The sequence below is a fragment of the Myxocyprinus asiaticus genome, chromosome 20 (genome assembly GCF_019703515.2).
Source record: "Myxocyprinus asiaticus isolate MX2 ecotype Aquarium Trade chromosome 20, UBuf_Myxa_2, whole genome shotgun sequence".
Classification (NCBI taxonomy): Eukaryota; Metazoa; Chordata; class Actinopteri; order Cypriniformes; family Catostomidae; genus Myxocyprinus; species Myxocyprinus asiaticus.
In genome coordinates, this window is record NC_059363.1 from 25,800,586 (window position 1) to 25,825,285 (window position 24,700).

General features: G+C 37.9%; 2 protein-coding genes across 3 annotated transcripts; one reads left to right on the forward strand and one right to left on the reverse strand.

Annotated features, from left to right (window-relative positions):
* Nucleotides 1–278: 278 nt before the first annotated feature.
* On the reverse strand, nucleotides 279–2,857 carry LOC127411089 (fibronectin type 3 and ankyrin repeat domains protein 1-like). Its single transcript, XM_051646461.1, has 4 exons — nucleotides 2,801–2,857; nucleotides 1,018–1,201; nucleotides 537–661; nucleotides 279–364 (listed from the first exon to the last, which is right to left on the reverse strand). Exons 1-4 carry the CDS (start codon nucleotides 2,808–2,810, stop codon nucleotides 279–281), a joined length of 405 nt encoding a protein of 134 aa, XP_051502421.1. The 5' UTR covers nucleotides 2,811–2,857.
* Nucleotides 2,858–3,231: 374 nt separating this feature from the next.
* Nucleotides 3,232–21,005, forward strand: dhx32b (DEAH (Asp-Glu-Ala-His) box polypeptide 32b). 2 transcript variants are annotated; one of them, XM_051646113.1, is made up of 12 exons: nucleotides 3,232–3,287; nucleotides 3,362–3,632; nucleotides 4,716–4,909; nucleotides 6,467–6,845; nucleotides 9,202–9,432; nucleotides 9,569–9,662; nucleotides 10,088–10,237; nucleotides 13,307–13,498; nucleotides 15,077–15,217; nucleotides 15,890–16,080; nucleotides 16,463–16,653; nucleotides 17,780–21,005. In XM_051646113.1, the coding sequence occupies exons 2-12, from the start codon at nucleotides 3,390–3,392 to the stop codon at nucleotides 17,958–17,960; spliced, it is 2,187 nt and encodes a 728-aa protein (XP_051502073.1). In that variant the 5' UTR covers nucleotides 3,232–3,287; nucleotides 3,362–3,389; the 3' UTR covers nucleotides 17,961–21,005. The 2 variants fall into 2 exon arrangements, with proteins under 2 accessions (XP_051502073.1, XP_051502072.1); XM_051646112.1 differs by having other exon boundaries at nucleotides 3,243–3,632.
* Nucleotides 21,006–24,700: the final 3,695 nt, after the last annotated feature.

Below are 24,700 nucleotides of genomic sequence, written 5' to 3' on the forward strand. Positions count from 1 at the left end.
GCGCATCCTCGAGTTGACTGACAGGCGAGGTCTGTATCTAAAAGGTGATTGGCTCTTTTACCTGTAAGGTGGGACTTACGTTTCCACATTCGCCATATTGGGCGTTCTAATTTCTTCCATTCATTTTAATAGAAGTGCTCCATTTGCGGCTAAATAGTCTCTGGACTAAAGCGTTTACAATACTTTTTAAAAAACGAATTATTTTGAAAGTGGAACTTTTAAAGTGCATGTAAACGTACTGATTTTGATTCTGTGGTCTTACATATGGACAATGCGCCTCACCCAGACTGCAGCACTATGGTCAGCCCCTTCACATCTTCGCTGCTCACAGCCTGGTGGAGGTTCCTCCCACTGAAAGGCTCTCCTGTAGCCACAGCATCAGAACATCAACCACATACATCTTGTAAGTGATTAACTAAATGATCAATGTTTACTAAAATATATTTTCCAACCCATAACAAAAAGGAGCATGAGATTTAATACAAAGAAAATCTGAGGTCAAGTCTTTGACTGAAGGTAAAATCTGATTTGCTCACGGGTGGTGAAGACAGACACCGCTGGGCTGAGGCAGCCCAACCCTGAGGGTTTGGTGACTCTCAATCTGAAACTGTAAGAGGTGCTGGGCTTCAGTCCCTCTGCAATATGATGGGTGCCATACCCTCTGTGATGAAATACCAAAATATAAGTTGTTACCCGGTATGTTTCTAAATAAATATATCTTACTGTATTATTGGCTAACACATTTCTCTCATCTTTAGACCAGTTATTTAAAACAGATTGAGGTCTCTATAAACACATATGCCCAAATGCTGATACAGTCACAGCATTTTCTGAACTAATTAATTTGGCAAGTGCACAATATGTGTGGAAATAAATGACACAAACCCCCAAGGAAAGATATAGGTTAGTCAGAGTTACTGTAATGACATCTGTATAAGCTCTAATTAACTATATATTATTTAAATTTTTGCTTTAATCAAATACTCAAAAAAACATCTTCAGAGTGAGAAAACTCACATGTAAATGGTTCTGTATGTGTCTGTTTTTGTGTCCATCTGCTCCACAGAAAAGCTGGTCCAGCATTCAGGGGGACCATCTTGACGTTTTCTGTCTTCATTAATCCAGCTCAGCTCAATACTATGGTGACTGACCTTACCAATCACAGGTGGCTGAGGGAGCTCAAGAGATAGAGTCTGCATAGCTGTATAGAAATTGAATTGAGAAAATAAATGTCAATTTAGGCACAGACACTTAACATCAGATAGGCCTATTGCTTACCCTAAAATACAGCATTTAATTGAATTGCTATGTAACACAGGCTATTCTGGTTGTAGATATAAGACTATTACACAAAATCACAAACAAGAAACCCATGTCCCTATATGACAACATGTATGGTCACTCCTGGTTTTCCTGAAATTCGAAAATATCAAACTTTGTAACCTAAAAGACAGTGAGATTTGAACACAGTAACACTTTTAGGCATATTTCGTTTTTCATTTATACTCAACATAGCCATAACAAAGTTTTTGACATGGTTTGAAACCCAAAACACTCTTTGGTAAATATGTAGTGATACAACAGCATCCTCATACCCTGATTTTGCTATTCAGGTGTGACATATTGGTAAACTGCAGCCTATTGGTTTTTATCTTAATAAAGGTCGTGAGTATCATGTAACAATGCGCCAAGAATAACTAAGTAACTAAGATTGTACCTGGATTCATAATTAAGTGACTTTTTAATCACCGCTGATTTTTGTAGAAATAGACCTGATAATGTAGCATATTCAAGGGCAATTGAAAATGCAGCTCTCTGTTAGGTTAAGGGCTCAGTATAAAAAAAATGTCATGCTATAAAGGGTTTTACTTATTATATTAATCACATAAGAGAGAAATATATAAAGACATTTGAATATTAGTTGTAGTAGGCCTATCTGAACATTTTACAGGTTGCATGACACGATTTATGTTGTTGTTTTGAATAAGGTTTGTCTGGAACAAATTGTTTCATACATTTTTTACCCCACTTCAAGACAGCTGACAGCAGTTTTCTTCTTTCTATTGTGCTGTATTATATTTTGGATAACTGAAGCTTTTTGGTAGTAACTAAATACCCTGACAATAAACTCATAGAGCCAAAACGCGAATCAGCAATTCACACACTCACGGAAAACGGTACAAACACTTGTCACAGGAGTTATGGGACATAATTGTAATTTCAGGCAATAAACAAATGTGTACCATTAGCCTAAAGTTTGTACCGTAAAGAACTTTTCTGTACCATGGGTAACAAAGAAATTACTATTGTACCCCCATTAAAGGTACACATCTTTTACTGGAAGGTACCATCATAGTGTCAAGCTGGTTTTTCTTCCTTTATAACACTTCTATTACACATGATTGGGAACACTTTACAATAAGGTCCCATTTGTTAACATTAGTTGTATTTTTATAAAAAAAAAAATAAATAAACAGCTGTATTTTTATTAACTAACATTAACAAAGATTATTAAATGCTGTAAATATATATATATATATATATATATATATATATATATATATATATATATATATATAATTAAATTTTTCATGATACCTAATGCGTTAACTGATGTTAACGAATGTAACATTGTAAAGTGTTACTCATTATTTTTCTTTTGAATGAGAACAATATATATTTGAGCCAAATTATCGTATCCATTTATTATCAGTGTAACAGTCTAGCGTTTCTTTTTCCAGTTTACAACAAAAATGTTTCTCAAATAAACAACAGAATTACAATAAAACAGTTCACTTACATGTGTTCATCGTTGTCTCCTGTGTATTAAGTTATAGAGATAAGAGAAATTCCCCACACAGAGGATGATAGCTTGTAAAGATATAAGTCAGAGTGTGCTGCTGTGTGTTTTTGTCACATTCTCTCTCACACGTCTGATGCCGCAAACTTTACTGTTGCCATGGTGACAGCAGTGGCGCGGCAGTGCGCGCAACCGTTGAATCATTTCACTTTTCTTTCAGTTGCACGACACGCGAGCTTCTAAAGTGTCCTAATTGGGAGTATTGCATTAGTTTTAATAGGAGAGCGATGTATGGCTACGCAGACTATGCATTGATAATCCGTTTTAGTTTTATGCTGTACTCTCTCTCATCAGTTGGGGCTCTGTTGTGACGGGATTAAATGACCACATGACCGCTGCAAATCTCTGCCGCTGCTCTCTTCTCTCCACTGATTTAGAGCGGGACAGCCGATGACATAAAGGCGCTCGCTGGTCCCTAAAATTGGAGGTAACCATTTTAAGACTAATTTATGTCACACAATTAGTAGATGCAGTCAAATTCAGTTGAACATATTTTTACAGTCGAAGAGAAGGCTGTATAAGGAAGGCAATGGAGTTATCAACAGATGTGGAGAAACTCTCTGAAACCGCCCAAACTCAAGATATTGATTCGGACGATCTGCTAGAGCTCAATCCGTTTGATGGGCTCCCTTTTTCCTCAAGATACTACAAACTACTGAGCGAAAGAAAAGGTCTGCCGGTGTGGGGAGCGAAATGCGAGTTTATGGACAGTCTGCTGAACAGCCAGACTGTGATAGTGACTGGCACTGCTAAAACAGGACAAAGCACTCAGGTCAGTTTCTGGATAATATATGTTCTTGTTCATAAAATGTAAAGATTGTACCTCAATCTATATACATTTACTATAAAATTATAATGTATATGAATTAATTTGGATATAAATTACTGTAATGATAGGTCGACATATTATTAAGGAGCATATTATGTATTAATTAATACAAAAATAAAAAGAATAACATTATACAGTTATAATCAATTAATATAACTTTTTAATCACTTTTTAATACTATATAGTCTTTTTAAAGATTACATGTAACTTTTACATAACCAGATGTCCAAAGGTATTACATTTTATTCCCCTTACAAGTCTCTGACATTTAACTGAATTTTGTACTTAATTGAATAGAAATGATTGTTAAACTGAATTCAGCTGATCACTTTAAGACACATTAACTTTTATGCATTGCATCATTAAGTAACCGGATTGTGATACAATGCATCCATCTTAGGTAGTCTACTTAATCTTAAAAAGGGCACGCATATAAAGGTACCTAAGGACCCACATAGTACATTTCCATGTTTTTTCCCCCTCAAAAATAGTGCTTTTATTTGGAATTTCTTAGCTTGTAGAAATCATGAAAATTACGTTGAAAAGATTGGAGTGTTTGCCTTTGCTGCCTTTTTAATATTAGATTAAGATTGTTAATTGATGCCAGACTTTTTATACAAAGTCACATATCCTCAGTATTTGCATGGACCCCCTTTTCAATATTTTTCACAAAAATTTGACAGACTCATTGCTCCTCTCCCCAGCCTCTTAAATGTTTGTATCCCCCAGGATAATATACACTGTAAAAAGTGGTAACCTACAATTGTTACCTTACGGAGCTATTTCTACCTGATCTTTAAATTTGTTTTGTTTTTTAACCTAATTAGGTTAACTGAATTCAGGTTGATTCAGTAATGTTAAATAATATTTTTGACTTTAATAAAACTCGTTAATGTAGATGTTACCATGTGAACTTTTTTTTTAGGATTTAAAAAAAAAGACATTTTTTTAGTGTACCTTATTTGTAAGTAATTTATTTGTGAGTAAACTTATAGCATGTTGTTTTCTGTCTTAATCCTTATTTAGATCCCTCAGTGGTCTGCAGAGTTTTGCCTCTCTGCGCAGTATCAGAATGGTATGGTAGTGTGCACTCAGATTCATCAGCAGAGCACGGTGGAACTGGCCCTTCGTGTGGCTGATGAGATGGACGTGAACATCGGTCATGAGGTTGGATATAGCATCCCACTTCAGACTTGCTACTCCGCTGACACTGTATTGAGGTGTGTGTATGATATGCTTAAAATTGGCCAATAACAAAATCATTGTGCAATATTACTGTATTTGTTCAATTGGCCGGAACAGGAACACTTTTTTCACTCTGTTTCATAACCTGCCCCTCCCCCTTTAATATCACCACACATGTGTCTCCTTTTCATGGGTGCCTGTCCCTCTAAACAATATAAAAAGCTAACAAAAAGTTGAGGGGGGTTTGGTCTGAGGGTCTCCATGGCAGTTGCCATGAATCAGTGCTGCCCATATGCTTTATCACAGCTTTCAGAGTGGCCATAAGTCAGTCTGGTGAACAAAGACCCAGAACAGTGATTAGAACAGCTGAGAGGGCCTGACTTAATGACAACACTGGCAATTCCCAGAGTAAATTATCATCCAATCACCTCTGCTTGTTTCCACTTAGCTCGTTATTTATGTTAGATGTTTGTAGATTGTTAAAGGAATAGTTCACCAAAAAATGAAAATACTCTCATTATTTTCTCACCCTCATGCCATCCCAGATGTGTTTGACTTTTTTGTCTGCTTAACAAAAAAATATTTGTAGAAGAATATTTCAGCTCTGTAGGTCCATACAATGCAATTGCATGGGTACCAATATTTTGAAGCTCCAAAAAGCACATGAAGGCAGCACAAAAGTAATCCACTGGTTAAATCTATGTTTTCAGAAGCAATATGATCTCCCTGCCCAGTAGGTGGCGATATGCATGAAGAATGTGAATCGCCAAAAACATAAGAACAATGTAAAAGTGGAGATTTATACTAAAAATAGGACTTTAATATTGATCTGTTTCTCACCCACATTTATATAGCTTCTGAAGATATGGATTTAATCACTGGAGTCATATGGATTACTTTTATGTTGCCTTTATGTGCTTTAGGAGCTTCAAAATTTCAGTACACATTCACTTACGTTGTATGGACCTACAGATCTGAGATACAGCAGTCTTCTTGTAAATTTTCGTCTGTGTTCTGCAGAAGAAAGAAAATCATACACATCTGGGATGGCATGAGGGTGAGTAAATTATGAGACAGTTTTAATTTTTGGGTAACTTTTCCTTTAAATGAAGTATGGAAGAATGGCATTTTAATTTCATTTAAAGGGCTAATTCACCCAAAAATAAAAAATCATAATCATAGTCATAATTTACTCACAGTCATGCCATTACAAACCAGCATATGTCTCTTTCTTCCGTGAAACGCAAAGGAGATGTTTAGCAAAATAATTACACTGTTCTTTATCAAATAATGAAAGTGAATGGGGCTGACATGGTCCAAAATTATAAAAACCTTTAAAATTTCTCTCTTGCTCACGCAAAGATACCGTAGAAGCCTTGGAATATTGCTCACATATTGTATGGACCACTTTTATTGTGCTTTTATTGTGGAGCTTGATGGCCAGGTCTGCCTTTCACTCTCATTATAAGAAAAAAGAGAGGCCAGGATATTTTGTGTTCCACGGAATAAATAAAGTCATAAGGTTTTAGAACGACATAATGGTGAGTAAATAATGACAGGAATTGAAATTTTTGGTGAAATGTTTTTTGCAGATACTGCACAGATGATGTTTTGCTTCGTGAGATGATGTCGGACCCTCTCTTGGAGCAGTATGGTGTGGTGGTCATCGATCAGGCCCAGGAGCGCACGGTCAGCACAGAACTGCTCCTCGGATTGCTCAAAGATGTGCTCCTCACACGGCCAGAACTTCGACTGGTCATCCTCACTGCCCCTCACTCTGCAGAGAAACTGCTGCAACACTATGGAATTGTTTCTCAGATCCGACTGGAAGGGCCTCAGCTGTGTGATGTGGTGTACGGTAGTGGGAGAGGAGGTGTGAAAGATTATCTCTGCTCTGCTATAAGACTGGCTCTTGAAATACATCAGAATCAAGACCATGGCGACATTGTGACATTTCTGGCAACTGAGCAAGTAAGAGACTTTTAGACTTTCATGGATGAGATACAGTAGTGCTGGACTTTTCCCTATTATAATTGATGATATTTTGTGTGTTTTGTAATGTTTTATATTTTATATTGTTTATATACATTATGCTTTATATTTACATTCTGAATCTTTACATTTAATTATTACCTGCAGTCATTAATAGTACAAGCATTTACCGTAAATATTGTAATATTATACAACAAAGTCAAAAGTCAAAAAGACGTAGTTATAAACATCCAAAATGGCGTAGCTTGTAAATCAAAAATCTTTTTTTTTTTTTTTTTACTAAGTATAAACAGTGATATATATATATATATATATACACACACACAACAATAGACTTTGTGGACAAATCAGTGTAAAGACATAAAATATGGAAGAACAGTTAAGGAGAAATTTGATAAATCACAGAGTTTCAGTCTTAAGAAAACAACTCAAAGAAAGATCTTGATTCATACCCAGAGGATACAAACATTTTAAATGAAAAATCCATCTACATTCCCTCTGCAAAAGCATATGTTTTAAATTCTGTCTTCTGCGTGTCACGGATTAGAGGCAGGACCCAAATGCAGAGTTAAAAAATAGGGAATTTAATAAATACAAAAAATAAAGGGAAGAAGCTCTAACTCCCACAAGGGGGAAAAACAATAAACAAACTACCCTGAAGGGAAAAAAACAAAGGAAATATAATCCAGGGCTGGGGCAGAGGGTAAAGGGGAATTAGGACCAACTGGACCAAACAGGACTGGGGACTGGAAGCAAGACCGACCGGAAACACAAGACTGGAAACAAGACGAAATGGCACTGAACAGCACACACAAGCAGGCTAAAACAGGGAGAGAAATCAAACAGGTTAACAGGGGACAGGTGAAGCAAATTAACTAATAATAAGCAAACAAGGAGACGGGGTATGACGCAAGAAAGAGAGACATGTGGCGATACGGAAACAAAACAAATCCACGTGCTCTCACAAGACAACAAAACACCCAAATGGCATGAGCGCACATCGCCAAGACAATAAGGCAATATACGCCCATGCCAACCGACAAACAAGATTAGAGAATGCGTAGCAACGCCAAACAAAACGATGCCACGCATTCTCAAACTAAATGAAACCTGAGCGTGCATTGCGAGGCAAACGCCACGCAATGTATGCAGCAGGTGACAAAAACAAGACAGGACACCTGTGTGAGAATTCGGCCACACACAAACCCGAAATCGCAGACCAAAGTGACCGAACCTCAGCACAACGTAAAGACAGCTCGTGACCCGGGCGCACAACGCAAGCGCGACGTGCACCCGTGTTCGCGAGAGACAGACATAAACTACTGATGCGAGTGCATGCTGCCAAGATGAAATAAGCGTGATGCACCCAGGTCAGTAACAGACAGACATGGAGCATGAGTGTCCGGATCCCGACACAGACCGAAACCGAACCAGACAGGAAGTCAGGACCCAGACACCATGCTCCCCACATGAAACAAGACAGACCGAAGAGCGCACGGCAGGGAATACAACCGAAACGGTGCTCTCACACAAAGATAGAAAACGAAACACAAGACAGACATGGGACTGGTCCCGTCAGACAAAAACCCAGACTGGCAGTGTGACAGGACCGTGACACTGCGAGGACACCATATTTGTTCAATCACAAAAAATGTCAAATGATTCGCCTCCCTAAAATGATGTGCATTAGGAGATTTCTTGGTCATTTCTTCTAATCGCACCCAGGTTTAATTATTAAATATATATTATATAATTATTTATTATCATTTAATTGTAATATAATTTCATAAATTACAATAAATATTATTATATTAATAAATACAATTTAAAATAATAACAATTTAGTATTATTTAATTATGATTTCTATTTATAATTTTTATAAAAATTATTATTTTATTAAAAAGATTTATTATAAATATATAGTTTATTGTATATATATGAATTAGTTGGTAATGAATTCTGAAGGTTACACCTTCAGGAAAACCTTACATTAAAGTTTCCTTTTACATTGTCACAAAGGATGGCTCATGGAGAGAACTCACCAAAAACCATTTTACAACTTCAAAATAAAAGGCAGTAGAGCACTCACAGATTTAGACTAAAGGGCACATGTTTGTGATCATCGTTAGGGTTTAAAATCTCCACTGAGTAATTTTTGTGTTATAAATTTGATCTCAACCTCTGGGGGCCCAGGCAAAGGGCTGATAATTATTTAAATGGTGCCTTAGTTTTATGTCACATAAATGTCCTTCCTTCAGGGAATCTAGCATTGAATTGAAAAACGTCCCATTTCCATGGTAATAGAAACTTGTCTTTCTCTTTTTATTTTCCAAGGAGATTGAATGTGCCCATGCCATTTTGCGGAGAGAGGGTGCCAATCTCGCATTCTCTCATGGTGAGCTGGTGCCTGTGTCTCTGTGCCCTCAGCAAGGAGACAGTCTCTCTGTAATCTCTCAGGAGAGCAAGAGCAGGAGGGTCTTCCTCTCTTGCAGCCCCAGTGAGGACCTGTTCTGGGTCTTTCACAGCATTCGCTTTGTGATTGATGCTGGAGTGCAAAAAAGATATGTATGTATTAATTATATATTTGGCTTTTGTCTGTTCAGTTATGTAGACTGCTCCCATATGGATGTATTTGTTATGAGCTCTATGTTACGTATGCATTGTGATCGGTGTGCTTGAATGTGATGTTTCATCGTGACAGGTGTACAACCCTAGAATCAGAGCCAACTCAATTGTAATTCGATCAATCAGCAAGAGTCAAGCAGAGAGCCGCAAACAGCTTGCAGGGCCAACAGGTGAGCACATTTTGCTCTCTGAAAAGCTGAATACTCAATAAGAGATTTTTAAATAGTGAGAAATCAAACAGATTATTCAGCTGTAACAAGCGAAAGGAGTAATATGCAAAGACTTGTCATTTTATTTGATCTTCACATCTTGGTAGATACCAATCAAATCTCTGCAAAAAAAAAAAAAAACATCTTAAACCAGCCTATGCTGGTTTGCCAGTCTCTCAGCCTGGTTGGGCAGGTCTGGTTTGCTGTTTTAGAGGGGTTTTGGGCACTTAGCTGGTCATGCTGGGAGACCAGCAGGGATTGGGATTAGAAAAGTGTTGCCACATACCTTTATGTTAATGTTAACTGCTGGATATTTGCCACTGTTTTGTGCAGAACCTTGTCCTGTAGAATTTGGCTTTGTTTTCCAAGTTGTTCCTTTTCCACAGGCAAGTGTTTCTGTTTGTATCAAGAGGACACGCCTCTTCCTGCCGAGAGTGTCCCTCACATTCTTGAATCTGACATCGCTTCCACAGTGCTCTTCCTAAAACGCATGGAAATTGCTGGCCTGAGTCACTGCGACTTCATTGACAGACCAGGTGAGATACTTCCTTTATGATCAATTTTCTTTACATGTAAAAGATGTTTACAAGAAAATGAGAGTGGTGCTTACCTGTGCAAAACTCGTGGCCACTATGCTAGGATGTTTGCCAGGGTGTCACGATGCCATTGCTGGGGTCTTCTGAATTGTTTTAAGCATGTTGCTATGCATTTTCAAGGGTTTCCTGGGTGGTTGCTAAGGTGTTGCTAGGTGGTTGCTAGGGTATTCTGGTTGCTTGCTTGGTGGTTGCTTACTGGCCCAAGTTAAAAAGCCCACCCAAGTCTCCAAGTAATTTTTTGGTGCCCAAATGTACCCAATGTATGGGAATTTGTTTGCCCGTTTACCAGGTATTAACCCGATGAATTCACTCCTCTCTTTAACTAGCCACATTATTTGAGGTATCATTCATGCACGTAGCACAAACGGTGCAGGACAAAAATCATTCAAACACTTGGACTATGAATCTACAGTAAGAAGTCCATCTTTGAGAGACCTGAACACAAACATGCTGTTCAAAATCGGCTGTTTACAGCAGCCAAGCAAATCTGGGATCAACCCGGTTCTCTTGGCTCACAATAGTGGTGCAGATGGGCCTGTCCTGTGTGCTGCTGGTATTAAGAGGTGGTGAGCCATGCTTTAGCTGAGCCGACAGCACTCTGACTGGGCTCATTGTTCTAGAGATAACCTGCTTCCATAACACCCTCCAGTCAGATGAGTAGGCACATCATTAGTGGTGCTACGACAACAGAATTTCTGTGAAAGTAACATGGTGTGATGAACTTAAAATAATGATGGACTAGAGAAATTATGTAAGGCACTTTTATTGTGAAGCCTCAGATACGACTACAGATTACCGAGTGCGTATTGTCTGTTTACTGCAACATAGTAGTGCCTGTACTGTCACAGTACATAACTGTATTGAAATATATTATTATTATTTATGTATCATTATTTTGAAGTCAATTATTTCACTGTACAAAATACATTGTGGTTGGGCACAAATCAAGAGTAGTTTTGTGTAGTTTTGTTCATGTCAATCTACTTACAGTTGAAGTAAGAAGTTTACAAACACCTTAGCCAAATACATTTAAACTCAGTTTTTCACAATTCCTGACATTTAATCGTAGAAAACATTCCTTGTATTAGGTTAGTTAGGATCACTACTTTATTTTAAGAATGTGAGATGTAAGAATAATAGTAGAGAGAATGATTTATTTCAGCTTTTATTTCTTTCATCACATTCCCAGTGGGTCAGAGGTTTACATACACTTTGTTAGTATTTGGTAGCATTGCCTTTAAATTGTTTAACTTGGGTCAAACATTTTGGGTAGCTTGCTACAAGCTTCTCACAATCAGTTGCTGGAATTTTGGCCCATTCCTCCAGACAGAACTGCTGTAACTGAGTCAGGTTTGTAGGCCTCCTTGCTCGTAAATGCTTTTTCAGTTCTGCCCACAAATTTTCTATATCGGATTGAGGTCAGGGCTTTGTGAGGGCCACTCCAATACCTTTACTTTGTTGTCCTTAAGCTATTTTGCCACAAATTTGGAAGTATACAACCAAGCTTTTACTTCCTGGCTGATGTCTTGAGATGTTGCTTCAATATATCCACATAATTTTCCTTCCTCACGATGACATCCATTTTGTGAAGTGCACCAGTCCCTCTTGCAGCAAAGCACCCCCACAACATGATGCTGCCACCCCTATGCTTCATGGTTGGGATTGTGTTCTTCAGCTTGCAAGCCTCACCCTTTTTCCTCCAAACATAACGATGGACATTATGGCCAAACAGTTCAATTTTTGTTTCATTAGACCAGAGAACATTTCTCCAAAAAGTAAAATCTTTGTACCCATGTGCACTTGCAAACTGTAGTCTGGCTTTTTTATGGCGGTTTTGGAGCAGTGGCTTCTTCCTTGCTGAGCAGCCTTTAAGGTTATGTCAATATAGGACTTGTTTTACTGTGGATATAGATACTTGTCTACCGGTTTCCTCCAACATCTTCACAAGGTCCTTTGCTGTTGTTCTGGGATTGATTTGCACTTTTCGCACCAAACTACGTTTATCTCTAGGAGACAGAATGCATCTCCTTCCTGAGCAGTATGATGGCTGTGTGGTCCCATGGTGTTTATACTTGCATACTATTGTTTGTACAGATGAGCGTGGTACCTTCAGACATTTGGAAATTGCTCCCAAGGATGAACCAGACTTGTGGAGGTCCACAATTTGTTTTCTGAGGTCTTGGCTGATTTCTTTTGATTTTCCCATGATGTCAAGCATAGAGGCACTGAGTTTGAAGTTAGGCCTTAAAATACATCCACAGGTACACCTCCAATTCAGTACACCTCCTATCAGAAGCTGATTGGCTAATTGTCTAAAGGACTGACATAATTTTCTGGAATTTTCCAAGCTGCTTAAAGGCACAGTTAACTTAGTGTATGTAAACTTCTTACCCACTGGAATTGTGATATAGTCAATTAAAAGTGAAACAATCTGTCTGTAAACAATTGTTGGAAAAATTACTTGTGTCATGCACAAAGTAGATGTCTTAAATGACTTGCCTATAGTTTGCTAATATGAAATCTGTGGAGTGGGTAAAAAATGTGTTTTAATGACGTCAACCTAAGTGTATGTAAACTTCTGACTTCATCTGTAATTTGTCTAGCTTTTTCCAAGTGACAGTTGAATTTGCACCAAAGGATCCTAGAGTTTGATTGGACTTTAAAGTGTTTTTCCTCCCTTTTAAAAATGGATTAGCCTATTTATAAAAGTGTTACCATAATAAAATGTTGCGTTTTATTATTGAATTTAGCATTGTTTGTTCCGTACTGTCCACAGCCCTATCAGAACAGACCTGCAACCCTTATTTGGGTCACGACCCACAATTTGAAAACCTCTGCTATACTTTATTTTTGTGATATTAAAACTATTTGTTTTATTTTTCTACAATAAATTAATGCCATTGTTGGAAAATTTGAGTTTGTTGATTGTGTGCCCAAGTCAAATCCTGCTGTGGATCATCTCTGTGTGCACTGAGTGCAGTGAATAAAATGTATTTCACTCCCCTGTAGATCCAGAAGGTCTTATGCAAGCTTTAGAGGAGCTTGACTATCTTGCTGCATTGGATGATGACGGGAATCTGTCTGAGATTGGAATTATCATGTCAGAGTTTCCTCTGGAGCCACAGATGGCTAAGACTTTGCTTGCGTCCTGCGAGTTTGACTGCGTGAATGAAGTGCTGAGCATCGCTGCAATGCTAACAGGTAATCCCTTTACAGGTTTGCAGTTCACTTGGTTTACCTACCCTTTTTCCTGACAGTGGAAATGTTCCACGATTCATAACGAAAGCTTGTATTGTTTTCCGGTCTCCAGTGTTTTCACTCGCATCTGCAAATTTTCTTGGCAGATAATGTGATGTTTAGAGTATTAAATTTGCAAAAATTGCCTCCCCCAAGCACGTCACTTCATGGTGACGATACTTCACAAAGTTACGATGACCGTCTTTTCACAGTCAAAGTTTATGAGTGAGCAGTAGCTTCATGTCGTCGTTAACTACTTTGAGTTGTTATGACTGCCAACAACTGCACAAGTTGAGCTTGAAGTTATTTTTACTCCAACTAATACTTTACGTTACTTCTTATAGAGACCAGAACCAGAAAACAGTTCAGGGGCAATCAGAATCATCATGGTGGCGCCCAGTGGTTGATCTGAAAAATGTTGAATAGATTTATATTAGGGCTGTTGATTTAAGGGGTTCATTCAGTGTGATTAATTATGTAAAAATAAAAAAGAATGCGTTAAAAAAGGTACACAATTAATCATGTCCCCAGACCGTAATAAGGAATATTCTTACCATACGAGTAATACAAGCTTGAAGTACCACCTGTTTTCAGTAGGGGGCAGTAGGCAAAACTCGAGCTGTATAGGCAACACGCAGCTGTAGAGAATATACCACACTCAGGCATGCTTGATACGCAAGATAAGAACACGATCTTGCGTTCAAACACAGCTGGACAGAGCGCAATTCCGAATGCAGGGATCATGAGATATGTTTATGTCATAAGATGCTCCAAAAGCATCCCTCTGACACGTGCACATTGACCTGTCCTTAGAAAAGCCCTTATAATAAATCTGTCTCGAACAGATTGACAAATTCAGTTGCAAAATGGATTGCTGTGGAATGTAGGCCAATGATAGGCTTATGTTCATTAATATTGAAATAAACAACATATTACCTTCTAAAGCCACTTTTGTGTTTTCTTATCAATGTTTACTTGTCATGTTTTTGAATTATATTTATAAAATATATTGTATTTATAATTATTGAAATATATTTAATCATTATATATTGAATTATTGTTATTAGGGAGTCTTTCTTGGCAAACAATTATATATGTGATTAATTGCGATTAATTAATCGGCATGTCATGTCATTAATTGAACTAAAAATAAATGTACAGTCCTAATTTATGTTATTTCAATATTATTTGCTCTGTCTAGTCATATTTGAAAGTCATGTCATATTACTAGCTATTAAGTGTATATATCTTCAAACTAAACAGTTATTATTAGCAATAATGAAGGCCCAGATTATTTATTTACTTATTTATTTATTAGCATTTTCTGTGCTGATTTGTGGGGGAAATTGTTGAATTCTGCAGAATGTATTTAAATATGGTAAAATGTATTAAATGGAGCTGGGAGAGCTACTGTCTTATTTGTGAAATAATTCAATTATATTTGTTTGGTAACCTGCAGCTATAATAGTTCTGCAGGCACTGATTCTGTGTGCATATTTTTGATTTGAAATATTTTTCTTTTTTTTTTCCTTTCTTATTTAGCTCCGAGCTGTTTCCTTACACCCCCAGTGGAGTTGAGACAGAAAGCCTTACTGTGCCATCAGAGGTTCCAGCATGCAGAGGGAGACCACTTCACCCTTATAAACATTTATAATGCCTTCAAATATGCTAAGAAAGGGCCATGTGAGTGTAATTTGTGCATCAAATCAATTAATAGAAGTGACCTATAAACATATATAATTAATATGCATATTCTGTAATTATATGTTAATGAAGTCATTATTGTTAATCAAACAAGACAGAAGGGGGAGAATTTGGGTATTTGGGCCACTTTATGTCATTGAGGTGAATGGCAAAAAGTGGCCCAATTTACCTGAATTCACCCTTATATATTGACTAACAGACAAAAGTGTCTACTTGCACCATCAGTTTGCCAAAGCATCAATGCACTGTACTTAACCCTAAAAATAATTTTGTATCCTGGGGGATACAAACATTTAAGAGGCTGGGTAGAAGAGCAATGAGTGTGTCTGTCAAAATTTGAGGACATACTGAAGACATGCGACTTTGTATATTAAGTCTGGCGTCAACTCACATTCTTTATTTAAAAGTACATGCTATATGAAAATAAAAGCCATATTTTAGAAAACAAAACATGGAAATGTATTATGTGGTTGTGTTGGAAAATAGTACCTTTATATGCTTACCTTTTTTTTAGGAATAATCTAGAAGGTTCACTTAGACTTTTATATCAGTCCCAATGAGTCAGACAACAAATAATTCATTTATGGGTTTATAAAATTTCACATTTATTGTGGAACCCATTCTAATGCAGATATCTGCTCTGTCTCTCAGACTGTAGCGTGGAACGCTGGTGTGAAGATCATTTCCTCAGTCTGGCTGCTCTTCAAACAGCAGATGCGATACGCTCTGAGCTAACAGAAATTCTGAAACGGTTAGAGTTGCCAGTGTCCCTTCCGGCCTTTGGCTCTAAAAGCAACATCCTGAACATCAAACGTGCACTACTTGCTGGCTTCTTCATGCAGGTATGGATACAGAAATAACAACAATATTTTGACAATACGTACTTTGGAAACATGCATGGTTACTTGAGCAACTCCCTAATGATCAAAGCGTCTCTCAACTTAAATCTGAGTAAGAAAGAGGATTAAAAAGGAACAATCTCTCTTTCAAATGCAATGAGATGAGACCGTTAATGCAAGCGAGTGAAAATCTGTGCAGTAATTCTCTCAAATTATAGCCTTGGGATAGTAAAATGTATGATTAAGCAAGATTAGTAAATGGTATCGTTCAATTTACATTTTGTAAGTGTGTTCAAAGCTCTAAAAAGGCCTTACTACTAAAACCCTGTCTGTATGCTTTCCTAATGCATTTCCCATTGTTTAATCTCTATGTGGCATATTCCAGGTGGCAAAGGACATTGATGGGTCAGGGAATTACTTCATGCTAACCCATAAGCATGTGGCTCAAGTCCATCCACTGTCTCGCTATGGAACCGAGATGCACAAGAAGAACCTGCCAGAGTGGGTTGTGTACCATGAGCACACACTGTCAGAGAACAACTGCATCCGAACTGTCTCTCAGATCTCAGCACACGAGTGAGTAGCGTCTTTGGAACAATTTATGCTTTGTGGATTTAGAAGATGTAACAAAATGAAAGAATCACTGCATTACAGTAATACGATACTGCAATACTACAATAAAGACTCTTTGAAAAACTACTTAAAAAAAAATAAAAAATAGTTTATTATTCTTCACTCTTTTAGTTTCATTACAATATCTCCAAAACAAAAGCTTCTTTCAAACTGATTGGGTGGATGCAGTATTTTGCAGTAGTTCATCAGCTTAAGCCAGGGTCACACTAGCAGAATCAAAACAACTTGATTTTGGCCGATGGTGTCACACTTGCCGACTGTTTTGCTGAGATCTCGCTCTTTTCAATCGGAGGTATGACACACTTGACAATTAAGAATGGTGGAGGGGTGACAAACATACCATCTAATGTCAACTCTCTCTCTCTCTGATTCCCCGTCACTTGGAGATCGCAGAAATAACAAAAGGAGTACTGCGTGAGCATAAACAATTGTAATAGATTCATGGAGTAACTTTACGTTGTAAATGTGTGTGAATGTGTGTTTATCCCCTCAAGGCTTGCCGTAGAACACGTATGTCCATATGTGTCATGTTATTTGCAGGAAGCGGGACCGAAATGCAGGAATGCAAAAAATAAATCTTTATTAACAAAATAAACACAGCAAACACAAAACACTCATGAGGGAGAAACAAAAAGAACAAAACACGATAATAAACTGATGACTGAAATATAAATGAAAACGCAACGATCCGACAAACACAAGAGGTAAGGGAACACAATGTATACAAAGCACATGAGGAATAGGTGATGAAGACTAAACTAGGGGTGAGGCCAGAGGGAACGAGGGGGCAGAGTTGGGAGAGCACATGGCAAACAAACATTAGACTAAGCCATGTGCTCATACACAGCACATACTCCTACAGACAAAAAAGACAACAGGGCAGACAAAGTGGGATCATGACAGTTTGTGAAAACTCATTCCTGCTCGGTCTTGGTTGGATCGTTTGGTCACTTTATTTCATGTTTATAATATAAATAATGTTATTCTTCCTTTCCTGATGCATTTTGAAACAGTTCTTCAGTGCATTCTGATTTTTGTGGATTTTTTTTTTTCTGTTTGCATGTGACAGGTTCATTCAAATGGCACCTCAGTACTTCTTCTACAACCTGCCACCTAGTGAGAGTAAAGACCTACTGCAGCACATTATCGATCATGGATCAGCTGCCCCATCTAAAGGCAAAAGAAAATCACAGACCTCCAGCAGCCCTGCCAATGATGCGCAGGCACATGAGCGCTGTACCATACAATGACTTTGGAAATAGTATACCTTAGGTGTATTCCAATCGACCGTTAGGGTCCTCCGAAGTGGACTTCACACGGTATTCGGCCATCTTAAGGGAGATTCCAATCCGAAGGGGGCGTTTAAGTTCAGTTGGAAGGGCACTCCAAACGGCATAGGGAATAAGTGAACATCAATACATCACTTCACAGGAAGTGTAGAGGGAAATTTTGCGAAAAACTGCTAAATCATTGTGAACCAGCAGAGTAATGACATAGTTTGTCTAAAATAATCGCTAAAATCAAATAAACAAACAGGGTTTGAAACACTGGCGTTTTAATTAAGCTTAATTTAACTCAGGTGTACTTTCTATGTGGTTGTGCGTGAGTATAAAGTGCACGAGATGCGACCGTTACATCCATTATCATGACAATTGGTCATATAACATTTAAGAAAACACACACATTATAAAATAACTACATAACATTTATTTTTATATTAAACTACAACAGTCAAGAGAAAGTCTAGCCTAGAGAAATATGTTAATTTAAATATATAACAATACAAGTTTTATAACAATACACATTGATGTATTATATTCATTTATATATATATATATATATATATATAAGGTTATTTATTGTATATTTATATGTTTTTACACGAGAATATTGTCATCTTTCTTGAACCCCGTGATCAGCGCGACTCAAGTGCTGTCTGTGTTTGATGACGTTGCAGGGTATTTCAAATTAACAAATTTTGTCAAGTGAAGTGGACTTCAACGCATTATTTTGCAACACGTTATTTTTTTTTCCCCACCCGTATTCCGGCAACTCCTGTGATTGATATATTTAGACGTCAAATGATTGGACGAAAGTTGTCTTTACGTCACCAGCTTGACGACGCCTTCTGATTGGATGGTTATCGATTCTACAACTTCTGACACTTTGTCGTTCCGACAGTAGAAAAACTATTTGTGTTTTTCTTTTTATTAAAAGTAAATGGCTGAATAAATGTACTGGAAAGAAAATAGTTAGTTATATGTGACATATCACTTGGTCCTGAACAATAATGAGTGATATGAATCAGATGTTTTTTTTGGGGGGGTTGGGGGGGGGGGGGTTTGACAAACTGATTTTGCCTGGCTCCCACATCTATGGTTTCATATGCCAAATATTAGAATATAAAATATCAAGGTAACCACCACTTCCCATGAGAGAATATGTATTTTTTGTAATTAACTATTTCCGATTTCTCTGAGAATGCTGTGGAAAAGAAATACATTATTGCATAGAGATGAAATGTTAAGAAATTCAGTTTGGCCGTATGGAAATTTTTATTTTTATACTGAAAAAAAATAAAAAATCAGGTCAAGTGCCTGTAGTTACAGAATCACCCATTTATCTGAAAAAAGTATTTGTAAAAGTGAAATTAAACAGTTGTTCATTTCCATAGGGCAGGAAGCTTAAATTTGAAGCCAGGCAGCAGTAACGTAGATATGTTTTCTTGTCAAAGACCTGACTGCAATATTGCTAAGTAAAGTGAATTCATGGTAAGCACATAGCCACCCTTGGAACTGAAAATATTTTAAGGTAATTTTATTCAATTTAAAGCAGAACTTGAATTGATTTAATGATGGAGACAGCTGCATTATTATAATTTTAAGACAGCAAGGTTGGAAAACAACATTTTTAATTCACAGTTGACAGTGTATTTCTCACTTTTCTGTAAGCTAAGAAATATAAAAACAATTATTTCTTACCATATTCCTAGAAACAGAAATATTTTAGTAATTTTTCCACTGTAAATCTACACGTTAATTTTCACTTTAGTAAAGAAAAAGAAAAGAAAGACTTAAACATTGATCTCTTTCTCACCCACATCTATCGAATCACTTCTGAAGACATTGATTTAACCACGGGAGTCTAATGGAGTACTATTATGCTGACTTGTGTGATACTTTGGAGCTTCTGAGTTTTAGTCACCATTCACTTGCATTGTCCTACAGAGCTGAAATATTCTTCTAATAAATCTTAATTTGTGTGCTGCAGAAGAAGTCATACACATCTGGGATGGCATGAGGGTGAGGAATTTATGAGAGAGTTTTCATTTTTGGGTGAACTATCCCTTTGTTCTAATTGTTAATTTGGAATATTATTATTTTTAATAAACGTAATTTATATGACTTTTAATGTCTTGATATTATATAGTTTATATAGTTTGCTACACAAATACACATCTTGATAATTGAAGTTGAATCAATCTACCTATAGTTAAACATTCTAAATTAATAAAAACTAATTGCAGACCTTCGGGACAGTATGCGGATGATTCTACACGTTTTTGTGTTTATTCTGCTTATTGGCTGGAGTTTGTTTTATAGATTTTCTTCTGTTATGTAATTCTGTCTCACAAAATTTGTATAGAAACACCGGACTTGAGCAATCCGATGGCAAATTTGTCGCGGGGGTTCTCGTAGTTGTACATGGACTGTTTGAGTTTAGAGGGATGGACGCGGTCTTTATAATTTTATTTTTGACAATCCATTTTTTTCTCATATGTCAAATGTTAATATGAGTGTACTGTCTCTCTCCACGTGGAATGTAAATGGGTTGGGGCACCCCATAAAAAGAAGGAAGGTTATTTCTTTTCTTAAACGAAAGAAATATGATATTGTGTTTCTTCAAGAAATGCATCTTTCCCCGCAGGAAGCTGAAAATTTTGGGAGGATATGGGGTGGGCATGTTTTCTTTAGTGCTGGCTCAAGTAAGAGCAGGGGAGTCCCTCATTTCATCTATTGTTGATTGCTCAGTTGGAAACATCTTAGTCTCAGATCATGCCCTGGTGTCTTTAGATGTGTTGCCACATATGGAGAAAAATAAATCATATAGTTGGAGCTTTAATTTATCCCTTTTGCAAAATCCTGATTTCCAACAAATGTTAAAGACTGAAATCAATGTGTATATGGAGACCAACTGGTCCTCAGTATCCTCTGTGGTTGTGGCTTCGGAGGCACTTAAGGCAGTTCTTAGGGGTTGGATCATACAGTATGCCTCATTCATCAAAAAATCCAAAGCACGAGAACCCATGGAGTTGGAAGGGAATATTAAAAGTGCCGAGGCAGAGCTGAAGTGCCGAATGTCGTCTGATGGCCTCAGAGAATTGACCCGATTTTAATACAGATATAACATTTTCTGGTCGCAGAATGTGGAGTTTTGGCTATTCAGGGCAAGACAGTCATACTTTGAGTCGGGGGACAAAGCAGGGAAGCTTTTGACTATATATATAAAGCAGAGAGAGTCTTTTTCTACCATTCCCTCAGTGAAATCTGCTGGTGGTGAAATTTTTACCTCAGCCATTGATATTAATAATGCTTTTAAAGAATTCTATCTTGATCTCTATAGTTCCACATCTTCGTCTACTGATGAAGATATTAGAAACTTTGTGGAACCATTAGAACTCCCTAAACTGACGATTGAGCAAAACAAATGATCTTGATTCTGAGATAACCTTGGAGGAGCTTGGCGAGGTAATTAAGGCCTTGCCTACAGGCAAGGCTCTGGGGCCAGATGGTTTTGCCGCTGAATTTTTTAGATCTTGTGCTACAGAACTGGCTCCACTTTTCTTAGAAGTTTATACAGAATCATTAAAGAATGGAAAACTTCCGCCAACCATGACGCAAGCCCGGATCAGTCTGATTCTTAAAAAGGACAAAGATTCAAGTGAGTGTAAGAGCTACCGTCCAATTTCCCTGATCCAGCTAGACATTAAAATATTATCAAAAATTTTGGCTAACCAATCAAGTTATGACATCTCTTATACATATAGATCAGGTGGGGTTAGCGCGTCTCATCAATATTATGTGGTCAGTGGCAAATGATCTGACTCCAGTCGCGGCCATCTCACTTGACGCTGAAAAGGCATTTGATGTGGTAGAATGGGATTATCTTTTTCAGATTTTGGAAATATACAGGTTCGGGAATACTTTTATTGGATGGATTAAGTTACTTTATAGACACCCGGTAGTGGCGGTATAAACAAATGGATTAATTTCAGATTATTTTACTCTGGATAGGTGCACCCGGCAGAGTTGCCCTCTTTCCCCATTATTGTTCTGTCTTGCCCTGGAACCATTAGCAGCCACGATAAGAAAGGAGGATGATTTTCCAGGGGTGGTGGTGGGAGGTGTGGCACGTAAGCTTTTGCTTTACGCAGATTATATTTTATTACTCTTCTCTGACCCCACTAGATCTATGCCTTGTCTCCACCGAATTATTAATTCCTTTTCTAAATTCTCGGGACACAGAGTCAATTGGTCTAAATCCGAAGCTTTGGCTTTGACAGCGTACTGCCCAGTAACAGCTTTCCAGCCAGGTGCCTTCATGTGGCCCAAACAGGGCATTAAGTATTTGGTTATTTTATTCCCAGCAAATTTGTCTGATTTAATTTTGACCCCTTAATAAAACGGTTTTTGAGCGATGTGGGCAGGTGGGCTTCATTACACTTATCGATGATTGGGAAGATTAATGTTATTAAAATTAATTGTATTCCAAAATTCAACTACCTGCTTCAGTCTCTCCCTGTAGATGTCCCCCTCTCTTATTTCAAACAATTTGATAGCATAGCGAAGTCCTTCATTTGGAATGGTAAACATCCTAGATTACATTTCAGTAAGTTGCACAGGCCGATTGACAAAGGAGGGCTAGGCCTAACCAAGATTTTATTTTATTATTATGCATTCATTCTCAGACATTTGGCTCACTAGTTGCTTTCACGTGAGAGAGCCCCTCCCTGGTTTTTTTATTGAACAGGAAGTTCTTACCCCTATTTTGCCATTGAAAAGCCTTTCTATCAAACTAATCGGAGAAGTTAAGTTACACCCCGTTATCTCGCTTTTGCAATCATTATGGACAAAAGTGTCCAGAGTGTTTAATTCTGACATTTATTTAAATGTTGCCTCAAGCTTAGGTCCCCTTTCTGCTGGACAGAGTGGATTGTGAGGGAGGTTAATACGCTCGGTGACCTATATGAGAGTGGTGTTGAGATCTTTTGAAAATTTGGTTCAACATTTTGGGATTCCCCAAATCTCAGTTCTATAGGTATTTACAGCTGGGGGATGGGTAATAGTGGGGGTTTAATGTTAAATGTGATTCATTTATATATATATATATATATATATATATATACAGTGCATCCGGAAAGTATTCACAGCGCTTCACTTTTTCCACATTTTGTTATGTTACAGCCTTATTACAAAATGGATTAAATTCATTATTTTCCTCAAAATTCTACATACAATACCCCATAATGACAACGTGAAAGAAGTTTGTTTGAAATCTTTGCAAATTTATTAAATCACATGTACATAAGTATTCACAGCCTTTGCCATGACACTCAAAATTGAGCTCAGGTGCATCCTGTTTCCACTGATCATCCTTGAGATGTTTCTACAACTTGATTGGAGTCAACCTGTGGTAAATTCAGTTGATTGGACATGATTTGGAAAGGCACACACCTGTCTATATAAGGTCCCACAGTTAACAGTGCATGTCAGAGCACAAACCAAGACATGAAGTCCAAGGAATTGTCTGTAGACCTCCGAGACAGGATTGTATCGAGGCACAGATCTGGGGAAGGGTACAGAAAAATTTCTGCAGCATTGAAGGTCCCAATGAGCACAGTGGACTCCATCCATAAATGGAAGAAGTTTGGGACCACCAGGACTCTTCCTAGAGCTGGCTGCCTGGCCAAACTTAGCGATCGGGGGAGAAGGGCCTTAGTCAGGGAGGTGACCAAGAACCCGGTGGTCACTCTGACAGAGCTCCAGCGTTTCTCTGTGGAGAGAGGAGAACCTTCCAGAAGAACAACCATCTCTGTAGCCCTCCACCAATCAGGCCTGTATGGTAGAGTGGCCAGAGAGAAGCCACTCCTCAGTAAAAGGCAGTTGCCAAAAGGCACCTGAAGGACTCTCAGACCATGAGAAACAAAGACTGAACTCTTTGGCCTGAATGGCAAGCGTCATGTCTGGAGGAAACCAGGCACCGCTCATCACCTGGCCAATACCATCCCTACAGTGAAGCATGGTGGTGGCAGCATCATGCTGTGGGGATGTTTTGCAGCGGCAGGAACTGGGAGACTAGTCAGGATCGGGGGAATGATGAATGCAGCAATGTACAGAGACATCCTTGATGAAAACCTGCTCCAGAGCGCTCTGGACCTCAGACTGGGGCGAAGGTTCATCTTCCAACAGGACAACGACCCTAAGCACACAGCCAAGATAACAAAGGAGTGGCTCCGGGACAACTCTGTGAATGTCCTTGAGTGGCCCAGCCAGAGCCCAGACTTGAACCCGATTGAACATCTCTGGAGAGATCTGAAAATGGCTGTGCACCGACGCTCCCCATCCAACCTGATGGAGCTTGAGAGGTCCTGCAAAGAAGAATGGGAGAAACTGCCCAAATATAGGTGTGCCAAGCTTGTAGCATCATACTCAAAAAGACTTGAGGCTGTATCTGGCGCCAAAGGTGCTTCAAAAAAGTATTGAGCAAAGGCTGTGAATACTTATGTACATGTGATTTTTTTTTATTTATTTATTTATTTATTTTTTATAAATTTGCAAAGATTTCAAACAAACTTCTTTCACGTTGTCATTATGGGGTATTGTTTGTAGAATTTTGAGGAAAATAATGAATTTAATCCATTTTGGAATAAGGCTGTAACATAACAAAATGTGGAAAAAGTGAAGCGCTGTGAATACTTTCCGGATGCACT

Bases quoted from the DNA above. Each gene is read 5' to 3' on its own strand.
- LOC127411089 (XM_051646461.1), bottom strand. The intron at 662-1,017 runs GTGAGTTTTCTC...ATTTCATCACAG, and splicing joins ACATACAGAACCATTTACAT to AGGGTATGGCACCCATCATA. The intron at 365-536 runs GTGAGCAAATCA...CTGTGGCTACAG, and splicing joins GGTGTCTGTCTTCACCACCC to GAGAGCCTTTCAGTGGGAGG.
- dhx32b (XM_051646113.1), top strand. From the start codon at position 3,390: ATGGAGTTATCAACAGATGTGGAGAAACTCTCTGAAACCGCCCAAACT. The intron at 9,433-9,568 runs GTATGTATTAAT...TCATCGTGACAG, and splicing joins CTGGAGTGCAAAAAAGATAT to GTGTACAACCCTAGAATCAG. The intron at 15,218-15,889 runs GTGAGTGTAATT...TCTGTCTCTCAG, and splicing joins ATATGCTAAGAAAGGGCCAT to ACTGTAGCGTGGAACGCTGG.